Source organism: Pituophis catenifer, unplaced genomic scaffold (genome assembly GCF_029215685.1).
Source record: "Pituophis catenifer annectens isolate HBS135680 unplaced genomic scaffold, rPitCat1.0.hap2 SCAF_1, whole genome shotgun sequence".
NCBI lineage: Eukaryota > Metazoa > Chordata > Lepidosauria > Squamata > Colubridae > Pituophis > Pituophis catenifer.
This window is the reverse complement of record NW_027256881.1, coordinates 14233472-14248131: the sequence shown is the minus strand read 5'-3', so window position 1 is coordinate 14248131 and position 14660 is coordinate 14233472. Positions and strand designations below refer to the sequence as shown.

General features: G+C 37.2%; 2 protein-coding genes across 3 annotated transcripts in view; one reads left to right on the top strand and one right to left on the bottom strand.

Moving 5' to 3' along the window:
• Positions 1–8225, top strand: part of LRWD1 (leucine rich repeats and WD repeat domain containing 1) — a 30618-nt gene extending 22393 nt beyond the window's left edge. For both annotated transcript variants that reach the window (XM_070932081.1, XM_070932080.1), the window contains 8 exons: positions 893–1002; positions 2416–2623; positions 2880–2952; positions 3044–3187; positions 4420–4517; positions 5444–5602; positions 6049–6173; positions 7787–8225. In XM_070932081.1, the coding sequence (XP_070788182.1) occupies positions 893–1002; positions 2416–2623; positions 2880–2952; positions 3044–3187; positions 4420–4517; positions 5444–5602; positions 6049–6173; positions 7787–7927 (1058 nt within the window). In that variant the 3' untranslated portion in view covers positions 7928–8225. The remainder of the gene's footprint in view (positions 1–892; positions 1003–2415; positions 2624–2879; positions 2953–3043; positions 3188–4419; positions 4518–5443; positions 5603–6048; positions 6174–7786) is intronic.
• Positions 8226–9860: 1635 nt separating this feature from the next.
• POLR2J (RNA polymerase II subunit J) lies at positions 9861–14303 on the bottom strand. Its single transcript, XM_070932083.1, has 4 exons — positions 14203–14303; positions 11181–11270; positions 10743–10917; positions 9861–9942 (listed from the first exon to the last, which is right to left on the bottom strand). Exons 1-4 carry the CDS (start codon positions 14253–14255, stop codon positions 9907–9909), a joined length of 354 nt encoding a protein of 117 aa, XP_070788184.1. The 5' UTR covers positions 14256–14303; the 3' UTR covers positions 9861–9906.
• Between the last annotated feature and the right edge of the window lie 357 nt (positions 14304–14660).

Genomic DNA, 14660 nt, shown 5'->3' with positions numbered 1-14660 from the left:
CCAGTCAATAAATCAGATCACAGTGTTCTGCAGGAACTCTCTTTCTTCTTGTGAATTCTGAATTTTTATGCAAATTTTCCATAATTTTTACATGTTTGTTTTCTCCAGCAAGTTGCTTATTTGTATTTCAAATATGAAGGTGACTGCTATACAGGAGCTGCTGTTTTTCAGTACACTCATAATTCAAGGTATGCCAGTTGTAAAGAAGTTGTAAAGTAGTAAAGAAGTTGCAGTTACCATGTGGTGATCAGGCTGGTGCCCACTCCTAATTTAATAAAAATACAAAGAGACAGGAGCAAATTAGGACTTTGGTGACTTTGGCGAAGGGCCTAATCCTACTCATATGTTTGAAGTATCAGGCTTTTTTGGGGAACTTTATTCTTGCAGTACAGATAGTCTCACTTAACTACAATTGGGATTGGCAACTCCATCGTTAAGTCATTAAGTGAGATGTCATATGACTGCAACTTATAATTTCACTGCAAACTTCTCTATTGACTCTGCTTGTCAAACTGGTTGCAAAGCATGCAAAGGGGAATCATGTGTAAACATACACTTGTTACAAAATGCTTGAATCATGGGACCATGGGGATGCTGCATGGGTTGTAAATGCAAGGACTGGTTGTGGAATTACTTTTTTAGCACTGTCATAACTTCAGACAGTCACTAACAGGGCAGTCATTAAGTGAAGTCTACCTGTATGAAGAAGAAACTAGCCTACTAAATGGAGTGTAGTAATCCTTGATTCACACTTACAAAAGTATTATATAGATAATAGGTATGGAATATACACATTGTATGTATTTAAATATCTGTTTCACTTTTACAGCAATTGAAAACAGGAGGCTTATGATGACAAGAGGATTACAGTCATTGTGCTTTTATCTTTCAGACCCTGTGGTGAGCTCTTCTAGGACAGCAGCAACCTGTGGCGGAGATTCTGTTTGTTTGGTTGACTGTGAAACAGGCATTGTTTTGAAAAAGTACAAAGTGACTGGGGAGGTAAGGGAAACAGTTTCTCTCAACTTTCTGTTTTTTATTTAGTGGGACATTGATCAAAAGTTTTATTAGTCTAGTGATGTCTCCTGATGCCTTCCATGACTTAATACTGGTGCTGTGTTGAATTTTGTTCTTCAAAATACCTTAATTCTATTACTATAAAGCTTTCTGTTAAATTGAAATTTGTCAGGGGAGGTCATCAGAAGAGTGGTAGGATGCTGCTAAATTATAATCAAAAAATCTTTAAAAAGCTAATGCAGGCAAACTGTTATGGCAAATTCACATGCGGTTTTTAACAGGTTTGCATATAAATTAGAATGTTTGGACTTCCAGGGGAAAAAAATAGCAAACTGAAGATGACTTCGCTAAAGATAGACTGAATGACTGCGGCAGAATGAAGAATCAGCAAGTAGACAAGTTCTTCATAATTCCTCTCTGGACGAGGAGAGGACTTATGATTGGCCACAAGTGCTCCAGATAGTTGCTCCTTGTGAAGAGACTGCAAAACAACAGTCTTTGGAAAATGTAACCATCTTGCTCAAATTATGATGGTTGTGAAAGGTCACTAAATTCACATACTTCATTTTCTAATCACTTTTGGAAATTGCTTGTAAATTCTTCAACTATTAGGAACCATGCTTTGGATAGATAAGTGTGAAAACATTAGATGAGTTTCCTTCAATCCTTAGTGAAAGGAAGATGTTAAAATACAAGTTTAAAGATTTTTTTAAAAAATGTTTTTCAATAAACAGCAAAAGAGTGATTAGAAGTTTAAATTTGGAAAGTTACAAATGGAATAAGTATACAATTATAGAATGAAGCAAAATATTTTAACATTGGACATATTAAAGAATATTTTTGAATAATAGATTTGAGCATCTGTCATTAGACTGTTTCAAAAAGTTCTTCCTGCCAAGACCAAGGTTGAGTTGAAAGTGAATTTCTGCAAGAATGAAACGGAAAAATATGCTACACTGAACATACAAAATAATCCAGTTGATGTTTTAATAATTAAAAGGGAAATACGTATAACAAACCAACTCAAATGGCAAGTGTTTGTTTATAAAGAGATGAGAGGTGGGGAAAAAGAGATTATTTGTTATACAGTATTTTAAGAGAAGATAATCTACTAAAACTGTTTATATGTCTGATGAAGGGAGAAATAATTTATTTATATATTTCTTTTCCTTTACTACATTTTTAATTTTCTTTCTTATTGTTTTTTCTTTTATTTTTTTATGCACTTCTATTTTTTTTTCTTTTTGGTTTAGTTTTTTAAATCATTGTAAGGGCAATTTTTCATAAAACTACTATTTAAAAGATTGTTTGGTGCCCTTGGTTGTCTTTATCCAAGTCTACCCAAACTACTAGTCTTGCATGGCTTCTTCTTCACCGATACCTTGCCTTTTTCACTAGGAGTTTTATACTGTCGCATGGACAACTCTGACAATGGTAACAAGTGATGGGAGAAAGAAAAAACACAACGTTTTGGCTGCTGCTGGGAGAAGAGGAATCGTAAAGCTAATTCATGTGACTGCCGATTACTGTTATGGAGAAATCAAGGCTCACAAGAAACCCATTGCTACTGCTTGTTTTAGTCCAACCTGTGAAACACATCTTTTCAGTAAGACACCTTATGTTCTCCAATCACTCATTTCTTCTCAGCATTTTTCGAGTCAAGGCAAGAGCAGACTGCCTAGTTTGGTCTGCGAGTACAAAGATAACAAGCTAAATCTCAGGTTGTTATCTTTGAAACTAGCTGCAATATTCTGGGATTCTGAGTTTGAAGGAGGTGGGTCTTATTTTCCTAATTTGTTATTTGGAAACCTGTCTTTTTATTTCATTGCATCTCTTCCTCTGTCTTCTCTGCCTCCCAACAGCTGCCTCCTATGACAAAAAAATATGTGCATGGGACATTGGAATTCCAGACTGTGACTATAACTTCCAAGAAAGGTAATGATACAGGATTCCGCCTTTCACATCTGCAAAGGGGTGTTTGCATTAATACTAGAAGAGAGGAACTGAAATGTATTTCATTTGTTAGGCAGCTGATGGTACTGGAGACCATTTCCACACCTTTACGTATTGCCCTAGTACCCTCTTGCCCAGATCGGTTCTTGGTGGCTGGTTGCGAACAGGGTTGCTTCGCCTGGGATATTAGACTGGATGATAAGCCTCAGAAAAACAGGTGAGTAGAAGTGTCTTCCTGGGGAAAATCTAACTGTGTGGCTGCTAAGAATCTATACCAATTTTATAGCATGTAATCAGCTCATGCCTTGTTTTGGAAAGATAAATTACAAGTAATTTTATTTATTTATTTTTATTTTATTAAATTTCTATACCGCCCTTCTCCCGAAGGACTCAGGGCAGTGTACAGCCAGAAAAATTCAAGTAATCCTTGAATTACAACAGTGAGCCTGGCAATTGTAGTCATAAATTGTAACAGTCACAAAGCATGTTATCACATCAGCAAACCTGATCTCATGACTTCTTTTGTGAGAGTTGTTAAGCAAACGTCATGGCCATAAAGTGAACTCATTGTTCACTATGGGGCATTTTCCCCCCAGTGTTTAGTGGTTGTAATTGGGATACTACACCTTTCATCAAAAGAAAACGATATCTCTTTTTTGCATATTCTGTATAAATAATTGGCAATTTTTTTGATAAGGGATCTCTTTGATTTCAAACTGCCCTTTACAGGATGTTTTAGCTGAGCAAAATATTTTAAAAATAGGCAAAAATAAAAAGAGAAGTTAAAACTGAAACTGGCTTTTAAAATTGGAGTTGGAAAAAATAAGCAGCATTTTTTCGGAAAACTCTAAAAACTGCATTTTTTTTGCTACTTCTGCAAGCCATCTGTGGATGGCAAACCAGTTACGATATAATTCTAACTTGTAGTTAGTTATGCCAAATTTACTTATTTCTAAATTCTCCTTACATGCAAAAACAATTAACAAGCAATGCTAATATTATTTAATTTATTTTAAATTGCTTTTAAATTTTGTATTTTGTGTTTTTACCTTGGCTGTTCACCTCCCTGAGTCCTTCAGGGGAAGGACGGTATATAAATTTAAAAATAAAATAAATAAATAAATAATATCACATGAATGTTTCCAGTTGTCTACTATTTTTCTATCAAGTCTTATTCAAGTCTTAAGATATATTTTTTCTTCATCTAAATTAATGGTTTATATAGTTAGAGTTTCATGGACTGATTCCAGTGTTCAGCCACTGAACTGTGGTCCAACTTCTGTCAAGATTTACAGTAGACACAACTACAGCCTATGCCTTTTGAAGATGTCCACCTGTTATAAAGGATTAAAACCAATATATTTAATATTAGAGCATTTGCTTACTGTAGGTTAAAGTTACAGTAATTGCTCAATAGATTGATTCTTATTGTATTTTCTAATATTTCAGAGCTTTTGAAGTTGAATTTCAGTTTCCAGATGATGAAGGGAATGACACGTCTTCTCACCGGGTGGATGGTCTAGCCTTTCTGAATGAAGACATTGTGGGTAAGAAATAAGCATTATGATATGTCTAAGTAAATTAGGGAAATTCATCAGAGCATCTTTTCCTTTTTTTGCATACTCATTTTTTACAATGAGTCTGTCTCGGGGAAAAGAGCAACACATACTCTCAAAATATCTTTTGGCTTAACATGTACATTTAGAAAACATTTGGTGGAAGAGGATGAAATGGAAAAACTAAGAGATTAGTATTCCCTCAGAGCTGCTGATCTATCTACATTTACATAGAGTAACAGCAGAGAAGGGAAATGTTACAGTTCTGTGTTATTTCAGTCTGTTTTTCTAGAGATGATAAGGAGGCTTTGTCCAAACAAGGCTTGCGTGGAGTTTTTTCCAGGCTGTTCCATGCTTAGTCCAAACATAGACAATTCTAAAGTCCATACTATCCATTAGAACTCTTCTATCTTGGTATATTTTAATTTAGAATAATAAATTATACCTGACAGGGACCTATTATTTTATGCTGCACACAAAGGTTCCCCAGCCATGGGAATTTCCAGGAGTGTGGACTTCAACTCCCAGAATTTTCATCAATGGTGATGGAATTCTGGGAGTTGAAGTCCATACTCCTGGAAATTCCCAAAGTTAGAAAACATTCCCAAAGTTAGAAAACATTGGACCAAAGCCACTGAATTCAATTAATTGATGTCAATGGCATTTTACAGGATGTGTTGTAAGTTATGAGATCATGGGTATAGCTGTATTATTAGGGGCTTTATTTTAAGATTGCACCATAATTGCCAGAAAATAAATTGTAATGCCATTGATATTGCACATTTTTACTGAGCCTGCTGTGACAATTGCCTTAATGACGATTGACTTAAACAGTAGCCAATATGGGGAGAAATGCTGATCTAGCAGCAGACCCATTGGTTAGCAAGGGTCCTAGTGGTTTTTGTTTCCCTCTTCAGTCACCAAGAGTTCAAAGAGAGCATCTATAAACCTCTGGAGCTGGAGTCGCTCTTTCAAACAAGGCAAAGGTGGGCGGAGGACAGTGCAGGCTGTCATTCTGGCTGAACTGGAATGGTCTTCAACAGATCTTCCTTACCTCACTCTCAGTACCTGCCCAAGTAAGTAATGGTATCGTGTTTGAATAGCCATGGATATAGATTCCATTCATGTCTCTGGCACAAACATGTCCTCTGCCACTATTTTAGTCTATTATAGCTGCTATTGCTTCTGTTGTCCCCTCAGATAAGCTTGACCAGTTGGGTTGGCAATTTGGGAATGCTCTTAACTCATCATCAAGTGTGTTGTATTTTATGAAATGCTACAGTTCCAGATTAATATAGGCTTACCTTTGGGGCAGTAGATGATGTTAGCTCCCTGGTTTCAATCCCCAACATGCCAGACAAGCACTGGGGAAGAGGTGGAGTAAGAATATAGTTGGTAGGAAGGGTGGATGTTGGTTAGTGAACTGAGAAGGAGCCGCCAGCAAGATGAGTTTCAGATGTGGAATTCAAGCCTGGCCTAGAAGCATTTGGACAATTTGGTGATACTTGCTTTACTTTTGCAGCAGAAGAATATGTGTTCTGTGGTGATGAGAAAGGAAGCATCTGGATGTATGACCTCAGCAACCATTTGTCAGCTCTTTGTGCCACCAAGGAAGATTGCCCAACCGAGAGAATAGGGCCTTCCCAGGTATTGAAGGATGTAGAGTCTGAGTCACAATGATCCAATGTTGGTTGATTCGAATTGTAATAACAAACAAGTATTTTCATTTCATTTATTCGATTTTGAGGTCACCCAAAAATGTTCTGGGCAGCTTACAATTTATTTATTTATTGAATTTATAAATTAATTTTATAAACTTAAAATTTTAAGAGCACACGGTAAACCTCAGTTTATGACAGTAGTTGGCATCAAAATTTCCATTGCTAAGCAATGCGGTTGTAAAGCATGATGGTGTTAACAATTCCTGCAGTCCTGATTTCCATCATTAACTGAATCCCATGGTTGTTAAATGAGGCAACTTCCTGCCAGGTTTTTACAACCAAGTTAAGTTTGCAAGCAGGCTGCCTGGCAGGTAAGTGGCTGCTCCAGGGTGGAAAGGGCTATGAGGAAGGCACATTGAGGCTCAGGGAGGGTGCAAGGGGTGTATGCAAATGGTTAGCATGGCACAAGTGCAGAAGGGTTAGAGGAGAGTGCATGGGTGTGGGAGATTTACCCCAGTGACTTGCAACCTTGCCTGCTGGCTTCCTGGTTAACTTTCTGGGGAACCTCCTAAATGAAGATCATATGATCCTGGGGCACTGCAATCAGTCATAAATGTGATTGTCAAGTACAGAGATTATAATCATGTGTCCATAGGGATGCTGGGTGGCTGGAATTCCGAGGCCCAATTGTAATCCCCATTCGTTTAGCATCGTCATAACTTCAAATGATCATTGCACACGTGCTAGCCTTGCATTAATTGAAATTTGGGTTACATTAAACACAACCTGGCATCAATTTACAATTTGCAGTAAAATAATATTGCATTATTTAAACTTGTACTAATTGTGATCTACCTATCTCATTAGTAGGCCTTATCTCCTTAGCCACCATTCCTACCATTCAGGCTTCATCAGCTGCTGGCCCTGCCATCCCAAATCAGCATCATTTATCTACAATGCAGCGTGCTATACTTCGTTTGGTTGAATGAATGATGATCCTCTAAACATAAAAATACCTTCCCCTCCCCCTCTGAAAGAAAATTAAAATTCATTCCCTGTACAGCCTTTTGCTATGAATTAGATATAGAAGAAAAGGCAGAACCTGAGGCGGAGTCAAGAGAGGACCACAAAAAGTCCAAACCCCCTCCCCCTGAATTCTCTTGACTCTTAACTAGCACCAATTTAGTGCTGACCATCAGTTGAGTAGATTCCTGTACAAAGGCATGAGCAATAAATCTTCTTAACTGGAACTTAATATATGGTCCTGATTCTTTGCACCTGACAGAGGGACGGATATGAGAAGATCTCAGCACAGGGATACGTTTCAGCTTAAATCAAAAACTATCAATCTTACTAGCTTTAAGATGTATGGACTTCAACTCCCTGAATTCCCCAGCCAACATCTGAGATTGACAAACCTTTATGTGCCCATATACAGTATATAAATTTGTCAGGATTAATAGAGAAAACTCTTAGCCTTTGACAAACATCCGTTGCAATTTTAAAGAAAATAGCTGATCTGAACATTTTACAGTGCAATAAAATAATTTTGTGAATCTCATGAGTTTCTGGATAAATTCACTCTCTTTTCCCACATAGATTCTAAAGTGGCCGGAATTGAAGGCAAATGGCGAGTTGCTGACAGATGTCTTGGTGAACAACGTGGTCACAGATCCCACTTTTACATATCTAGTCGCGCTGACAGATGTCAACATTGCCGCAATATGGAAGAAAGTCTAGCTGGGTTGGCAACCCAGAAGGAGCAATCCCATTTTTTCAACCACATTTCAGTAGTGCAGTATTTGTGACTGTTCTGAGAATAATCAGGGTGGGTTAGGGATAGGGATGGGAGTTGGTGGGATGAAATTCATATATATATATATCTCTCTCAATGCAAGAAAATCAACCAAAGGTATTGGCTGGAACTACATGAAGTTGTTGCCAATGCCGACATCTCTTAACTGTGACTTTGCTTTATTTGTGTCTTAAGTGTATTTGTTTTATAGGACAGTATTTAATAAAACTTGATACAACATAATTGAAGCACTTTTTAAAAAATATGTTAAATATATTTACTTAGGCCCCTATCTTGAAGGATCTTGGGGAAAGCTACCTATCCAACTTTGCATTGTGCAGGCAGGACTGTTGAACTCACTGAAAAGAAATACTCTTAATTGTAAAGTAGTGTGGACTTGTATGTACAAGGATAATTTCATTCAGGCAGTTGCATAAAGAAAGATTCCCCTTAGAGCAAGCTGCAAAAAGGGGGAAGCATGAGAACCTCCTTGAGTAAAACTATTATTTCATAAGGTGCAAACATAAGTAAAATTTAATTTCATAATTCTTCATCATCTGACTCTTGATGTAATTAACTTTGTCTACTTGGCCTACTCTTAGGGAACAATGGCAGTTCTGCAATGCATTCCCTACTCCTTTCTGTTATATACAATTGCCTCTGGGAATACCCTGAGGCACAGAAAATATGTGCTTGGGAAAGCATATTGTGTCAACTTCAAGTGGCTACCAAGAGAGAAGGCTGAAGCACCATTTTTTTAAAATTAGTGATGGAATATTTTATCATTCTTCCCACATTTGCAGAACATAATCAGTACTATTATCTAAACTGGAAAAGGGCACCTTATACTCAATACAGCTGTTTAATTTGGATGACTAGGTGATCTTTTCTTCTGGGAAAGGGTTCTGAGTAGATACATTTCCCCTTAGCAATCACCATTTTAATAAGAATTTTCTTCTAACTTTTGCCTTCAACAGAAAGGCAAGTGGTAAGTGCAAGAATTAAATATACATAAAATAAACTTTAGCCAGCAGTAGAAGAAGAAAAAACTTAAGCCTCATTCAGTTCAGAGATGCATAAAGAGTGAATCTCTGGTACTGCATGTAGTAGAGAATGCTACATTTTAAAATGTTCAGCAAACTAGAGTACATGAAGGAGGCAACCAAAATACTTGCACGTAAAACAATATAGGATTTAATTCAAGAGACAGTCACACTCTACACAGGCGCAGTGGTTAGAGTGCAGTACTGCAGGCTATTTCTGCTGACTGCAATTTGGCAGTTCAAATCTCACCAAACTCAGCCTTCCATCCTTCCGAGGTCAGTAAAATGAGGACCCAGATTGTTGGGGGCCATATGCTGACTCTGTAAACTGCTTGGAAAGGGCAGTAAAGCACTGTGAAGCGGTATATAAGTCTTAAGTGCTATTGCTACTTCTCTACCATTACGGAAACTGAAAACTGCCCCATTCTTTACTTAAAACTTCAGTAGGATATTGTACATAGACATACAGTTTGCCTGCATAATTTAAAAAGAGCAGTATCTTAACAGGCAAAGAAAAATTATACCAAGGCACATCTTGAGAAAGCCAAGTAAAAACAACTATGCTTCTGAAAGAAAATCAAGAGGTATTTCTAACTGAAATGGAAAGCACACAGTATATTGTCAGTTTTAAATTAGGAGGGAATTTCAACAACTATTTTACCATATTTTTGCTGAAGGTATGAATCACTTCAAAAGAAGCAACAATTAAGAAGTATAATTTATTAGCCATCACATAAGCCAACTTGAACTTTCATGTAAATGACCTATATTGAAATTTCTTAGAGGTTATGAAGTAGCAAAGTAATCATAAATACATTTCTTGTAGACTACTACATTGAAAAATGAATTTTATTTACAAATATATTTGATATACATAACCATTACTCAATTCCTTCTTGTTTGTCTTTGATGGCAACCTAAGAGAAAAATAAACACATGGTAACTGAAAAATAAAAATAAATAAATAAAAATCTCGACAATTTTATTTAAGGTCTGATTATAAAAGTAGTAAGGAAAGTTTCCCTTGTTGCAGAAAGGAGCTGCCATTATTCCAAGTCTATCTGAACTTCAAAATGCACGAGCTCAACCTAACCAGACAAAATGTATTTATTCATAGCCCACCTTTATTATTTTTACAAATAATAAGCCATTTAATTATCCACCATCATTAATGGCACATTGGTGAAATTATCAAAGAAGGTGCAACATTTTCTTATACTTGAGATTTTTCTCATACTTCGCAGAAAACCAAGACATCTGAAAAGTCAACACAACTGTTTCATCTCTCTTTCTCTGTACCTAATTATTCATGGTAAGCCCCAGAAACACAATTTGATGGAAATGTCAGAAAGGACATTAGAGGTGGGAATAGATGATGGATCTTGGAGCCTATTCAGATCAAAAGGTACTACCGGCAATTTTCTTGATGCCTTATTCTCTAGCAATTTCATACTTGAATATTTTACGGGTGACAATTCCCTGATTCTGCCTTCCTACAAGGCTTAACCTGCCTCAATCCCAAAAGTTTCAAATTTCAGCACCAAAATCCATCTTGCTATTATAAGGGTAGATGCATAATTAAAGCCCCCAATGAAACTTAACAGAACTGAAATATCTCACCTAATTCACAGACATAGCTTTAGGTTTCATCATTCTGCCTTTGGCAAACAGCTCTCAGCCCCCCAAATCATGTGATTGTTAGGATCTGCTGACTTACCCGGAATCTCTCCTCAAGGAGAGAAAGCTCACTGATGAGATCTGTGATTGCGTTGGTAAAAGCTTCTTGAGGGCTGTAATCGGGGGTTGTCTGAACACGAATTATTATTTTATGTTCAAGGGGATGGGGGACTTTGTATCCTGCAAATAACACTTGAGGATCTTTCAACAATTGCCTGGGGGAAAACAGACAAAATTTTATTGTTAACATTATAACTGATGCTGGATGACTAAGGGCCAATCAATCTCACTGTTCATTTCAAGACAACATTTCAAGACCATATACATGGTCTGTATATATTCTGGGGTTTTACAAGCAAATTTGTTAGGGATACTGAAAAACTTCACTATTTTTTCTCTGTTTTCTTGGTAGTTGACCAATTTAATTGCATTCTTTCGTCAGCTTTATTTTGCAAGAACAAAAATCATTGCTACTCACGACTTGATTATATTCCCAAGAGTGTGGTCTTCTTTGTTGATTGTAAACAGACAAGCATTTGGCACTTTTGTGTCCTTATTTATTGTAATCCTTCAATGAGAAAGACCAGGGGAGGAAAAAAAAAGGGGGGTGGGGTCACATTAACACCAGCTTGTGCAGTCTTCTCTTATAGATAATCATGCAATAATGTTACAACTGTTTTATGTAAACCTAGATTATGTTAATCCAGCCTAAATAGTTCATGCTATGACCAAAACTTTCAAGGATTCTGGCAGGAACTTTTGAAAACCTGCATAGACAAGTTAGAAACTAATCACGGTCCTTTTCAATGGAAAACCTAATTCTAACTCTCTTTACTATAAGTACATAAAGCTACCTTGACACAAAATTGAAGTTGTTTTATAAAGCCATTTCAGAGTGGAAGCAGCATTTAGAGCCTGTCAAAAACATTTTATTCATTAGATAAATATCTGTTTTTCAATTTTTTCCCAATTACTGCCATTTTTTGGACAGGGTCCATGTATTCCTTCTTCCAATTTTCTCTGCAACCTTGCTTGTGTGATAGACTGGACTAAGAAAGGAACTGGCTCCCAGAAAACTTCCATGGATCAGTGGGGATTAGAATCCAGGTCTCCTCCAGTATTTTAATCACTATATCTTTTTAAAATAAAGATAACAGAGAAAATAATAGACACAGTGCTTGGATGCAAAGATGTTTGTTTATATTTCTAGCCCAATTTCCTACTTGAAAATATTCTAATTATTTATTCGTGGGCAAACAAAATCCAGCAAGTCCTAAAACCTGGTGAAAATCAATCAGTACATACCAAGCTATATTACGCAAATTATAAACCAAAACATACACAACAGATATCTTTACAAAATTTGAATAGTTCTGCCAAATATATAACAAAAGGAGGAAACTGGGAAAATATGCAAAATATACATTCACAAATCATCCAGAAACTGAGGGCCACACAACTGTAAATTGGGTTTTGTTATACTGTATTTTCTTTTACAGTTTATCATAACCCTATAATGTAGAATGGAATGCAGACATTTTCTACCTTAGCAATCAAATTTCTGTAACTTTCTAACTGCAAGATAAGAACTTTCTCAGGCAGAGGTAACAAATGGATATTCAGCTTTATGTACTATTTCAACTGACTGCCAACTGTTATCATTTTACAACAGACTCAAAGAGACTGCAACTTCTTTTCCCATGCTAACTTTTTTTTTCTTACTTTTAAAACTATGCTCATTCAAATGGGCATGCTTAATATTATGGGATGTTTAGCAAACTGTTAATCTTTCCGATGTAATTGGATAGGATGATTTTTTTCCATCCAACCAACTTTTCTTTTGTATTGCTTTCTGCTGTACTAAGTGTATAAAAGATATTCCAAGGATTTGTCCCAGGTTTCTCTTGGTCTCTTGTATTTCATAGAAACCCACCCACCCCCATTTTGTCAGAATACTCTAATAAATTGTCCCAAAGGTGCTTTTTTTTTTTTTTCAAGAGGCAACTGGGCTTTCTGAATAAAAAGTATCTTTGGGACAATCATGACCTGGATGACTGAGAATCTCCCTAGACTCTAATAAATTGTATTAAATGATCTTCGGACTGAGTTGCTTATTGAAGAAGAGTGTGCTGAGGCAGAATCTGAAGCCCATTTGGCTATCAAAGCTAATGGATGAAATAAACAGGAAGGAATGAAATAAGTATGGAAAATATTTTGCATATACAAATCTCCCAGAGGCAATATACCAGAACACAGAATAAGAGAGTTGGAAGGGACCTTGGAGGTCATCTAGTCCAAGTGAATAGGTTGGTGAGCTCTTAGGATTTGCACATGTATTTCCAAAGCCGAGTATGTCTAGTCAGGTGGCAGCATATGGCTAAGCTTAACTGCTCACAAAAATAAATAAATAAATGGGGTTGGACCTGATTAGGATTTGGATAAGATATACACTGCTCAAAAAAATAAAGGGAACACAAGCAGAAGACATCCGAGATCTGAATGAATGAAATAGCCTTATTAAAAACTTTGTTCGTTACATACAGTAGTTTTGTGTTCCCTTTAGTTGTTTGAGCAGTGTATAAACTACTGTATGTAAAGAACAAAGTTTTTAATAAGACTATTTCATTCATTCAGATCTCGGATGTCTTCTGCTTGTGTTCCCTTTACTTTTTTGAGCAGTATATATTTTAGGGTGGCCGGTTAGTCTGGCAAGTAAAAGGAAACAAACATTCAGAAAGTATTCAATGTAGAAAACATATGGATTGTTTTAAAAACATCATAAACGTATCTTTTCTTTTAGCTACTCTGAGAGCATATGCACTGAGACAAATTCCTTGTGGGTCTAATCACATTTGGCCAATTAAAAAAAAAATCTGTATTATAATTCTATTCTATATTATCAATATAGATGCCACTCATGAAATCAACAGGAGATGAGATCAATCGGGATCTTTTTTTCTAAAATCTAGCATGAGCCTATTTCACAGGCATTGGGTTTTTTTTTTCAAGATCTTGAGGAATTGAAGAAATTAAAATTCAATTAAGAAATGGCAAACAAGTAAAGCTGAGGGCTTCTTCTGGCAAAAACTCGCCCTCGTATTTCTACCCCTTCTAAGGGTAGGCGGTTGATTTGAGCCGCCTTTAAGTTTTTAAATAAATGAAGAAAATCTTTCTTTTAGGACAGAGGTCTTCAAACTTGGCAGCTTTAAGACTTGTGGACTTCAACTCCCAGAATTCTCCAGCCAGCTCTGCTGGCTGGAGAATTCTGGGAGTTGAAGTCCACAAGTCTTAAAGCTGCCAAGTTTGGGGATCCCTGTTTTAGGAGTTCAAGGCATCACGAATAGCCCCCCCCCGCCCCATTTGCTCTCTCCATCCCCCTCACCCTATGCAGGGGTTTGAGACACGGGGGGCTAGCATAGACCTCCCCCCCTCCTAACCAGGAGGGTCGATTTTGGCTGCCTCCCCTCCCCCCGCGCGCCCCTTTCCACTCTCCCACTGACTTTTTCTCCCCTTCGAAGAGTAAAAAGGACTCGAAGGCCGGAGGGGCATTCATTCTCCCCACTTGATTCTCGCCGCCGACGGTTTCTTCAGCAAAACAGCCGCTTCCGGGAGAGAAATATATTTCCGGGGGGGGGGTCAAATTTCTACGACTACTTCCGGGTTCAGGTTCCTTCTGCCAATCCGACGACCGTGCATCACCCAGCGGCAAGGAGGACGAAATGCTCCATAGCGTCTCCAAGCAGCAATTGGCTTTTTTCTCCCAAGAGGCTGCGCTTTAGCACCCCCTAGTGGGAGTTTGGGAGCCTCTTTTTTTTTTTTTTTAATTTGATTTATATGCCGCCCTTCTCCGGAGACTCAGGGCGGCTTACAATGCGTTAAGCAATAGCCTTCATACTTTTGTATATTTATACAAAGTCAGCTTATTGGGTCCTGGGTCCTCATTTAACCTACCTTAGAA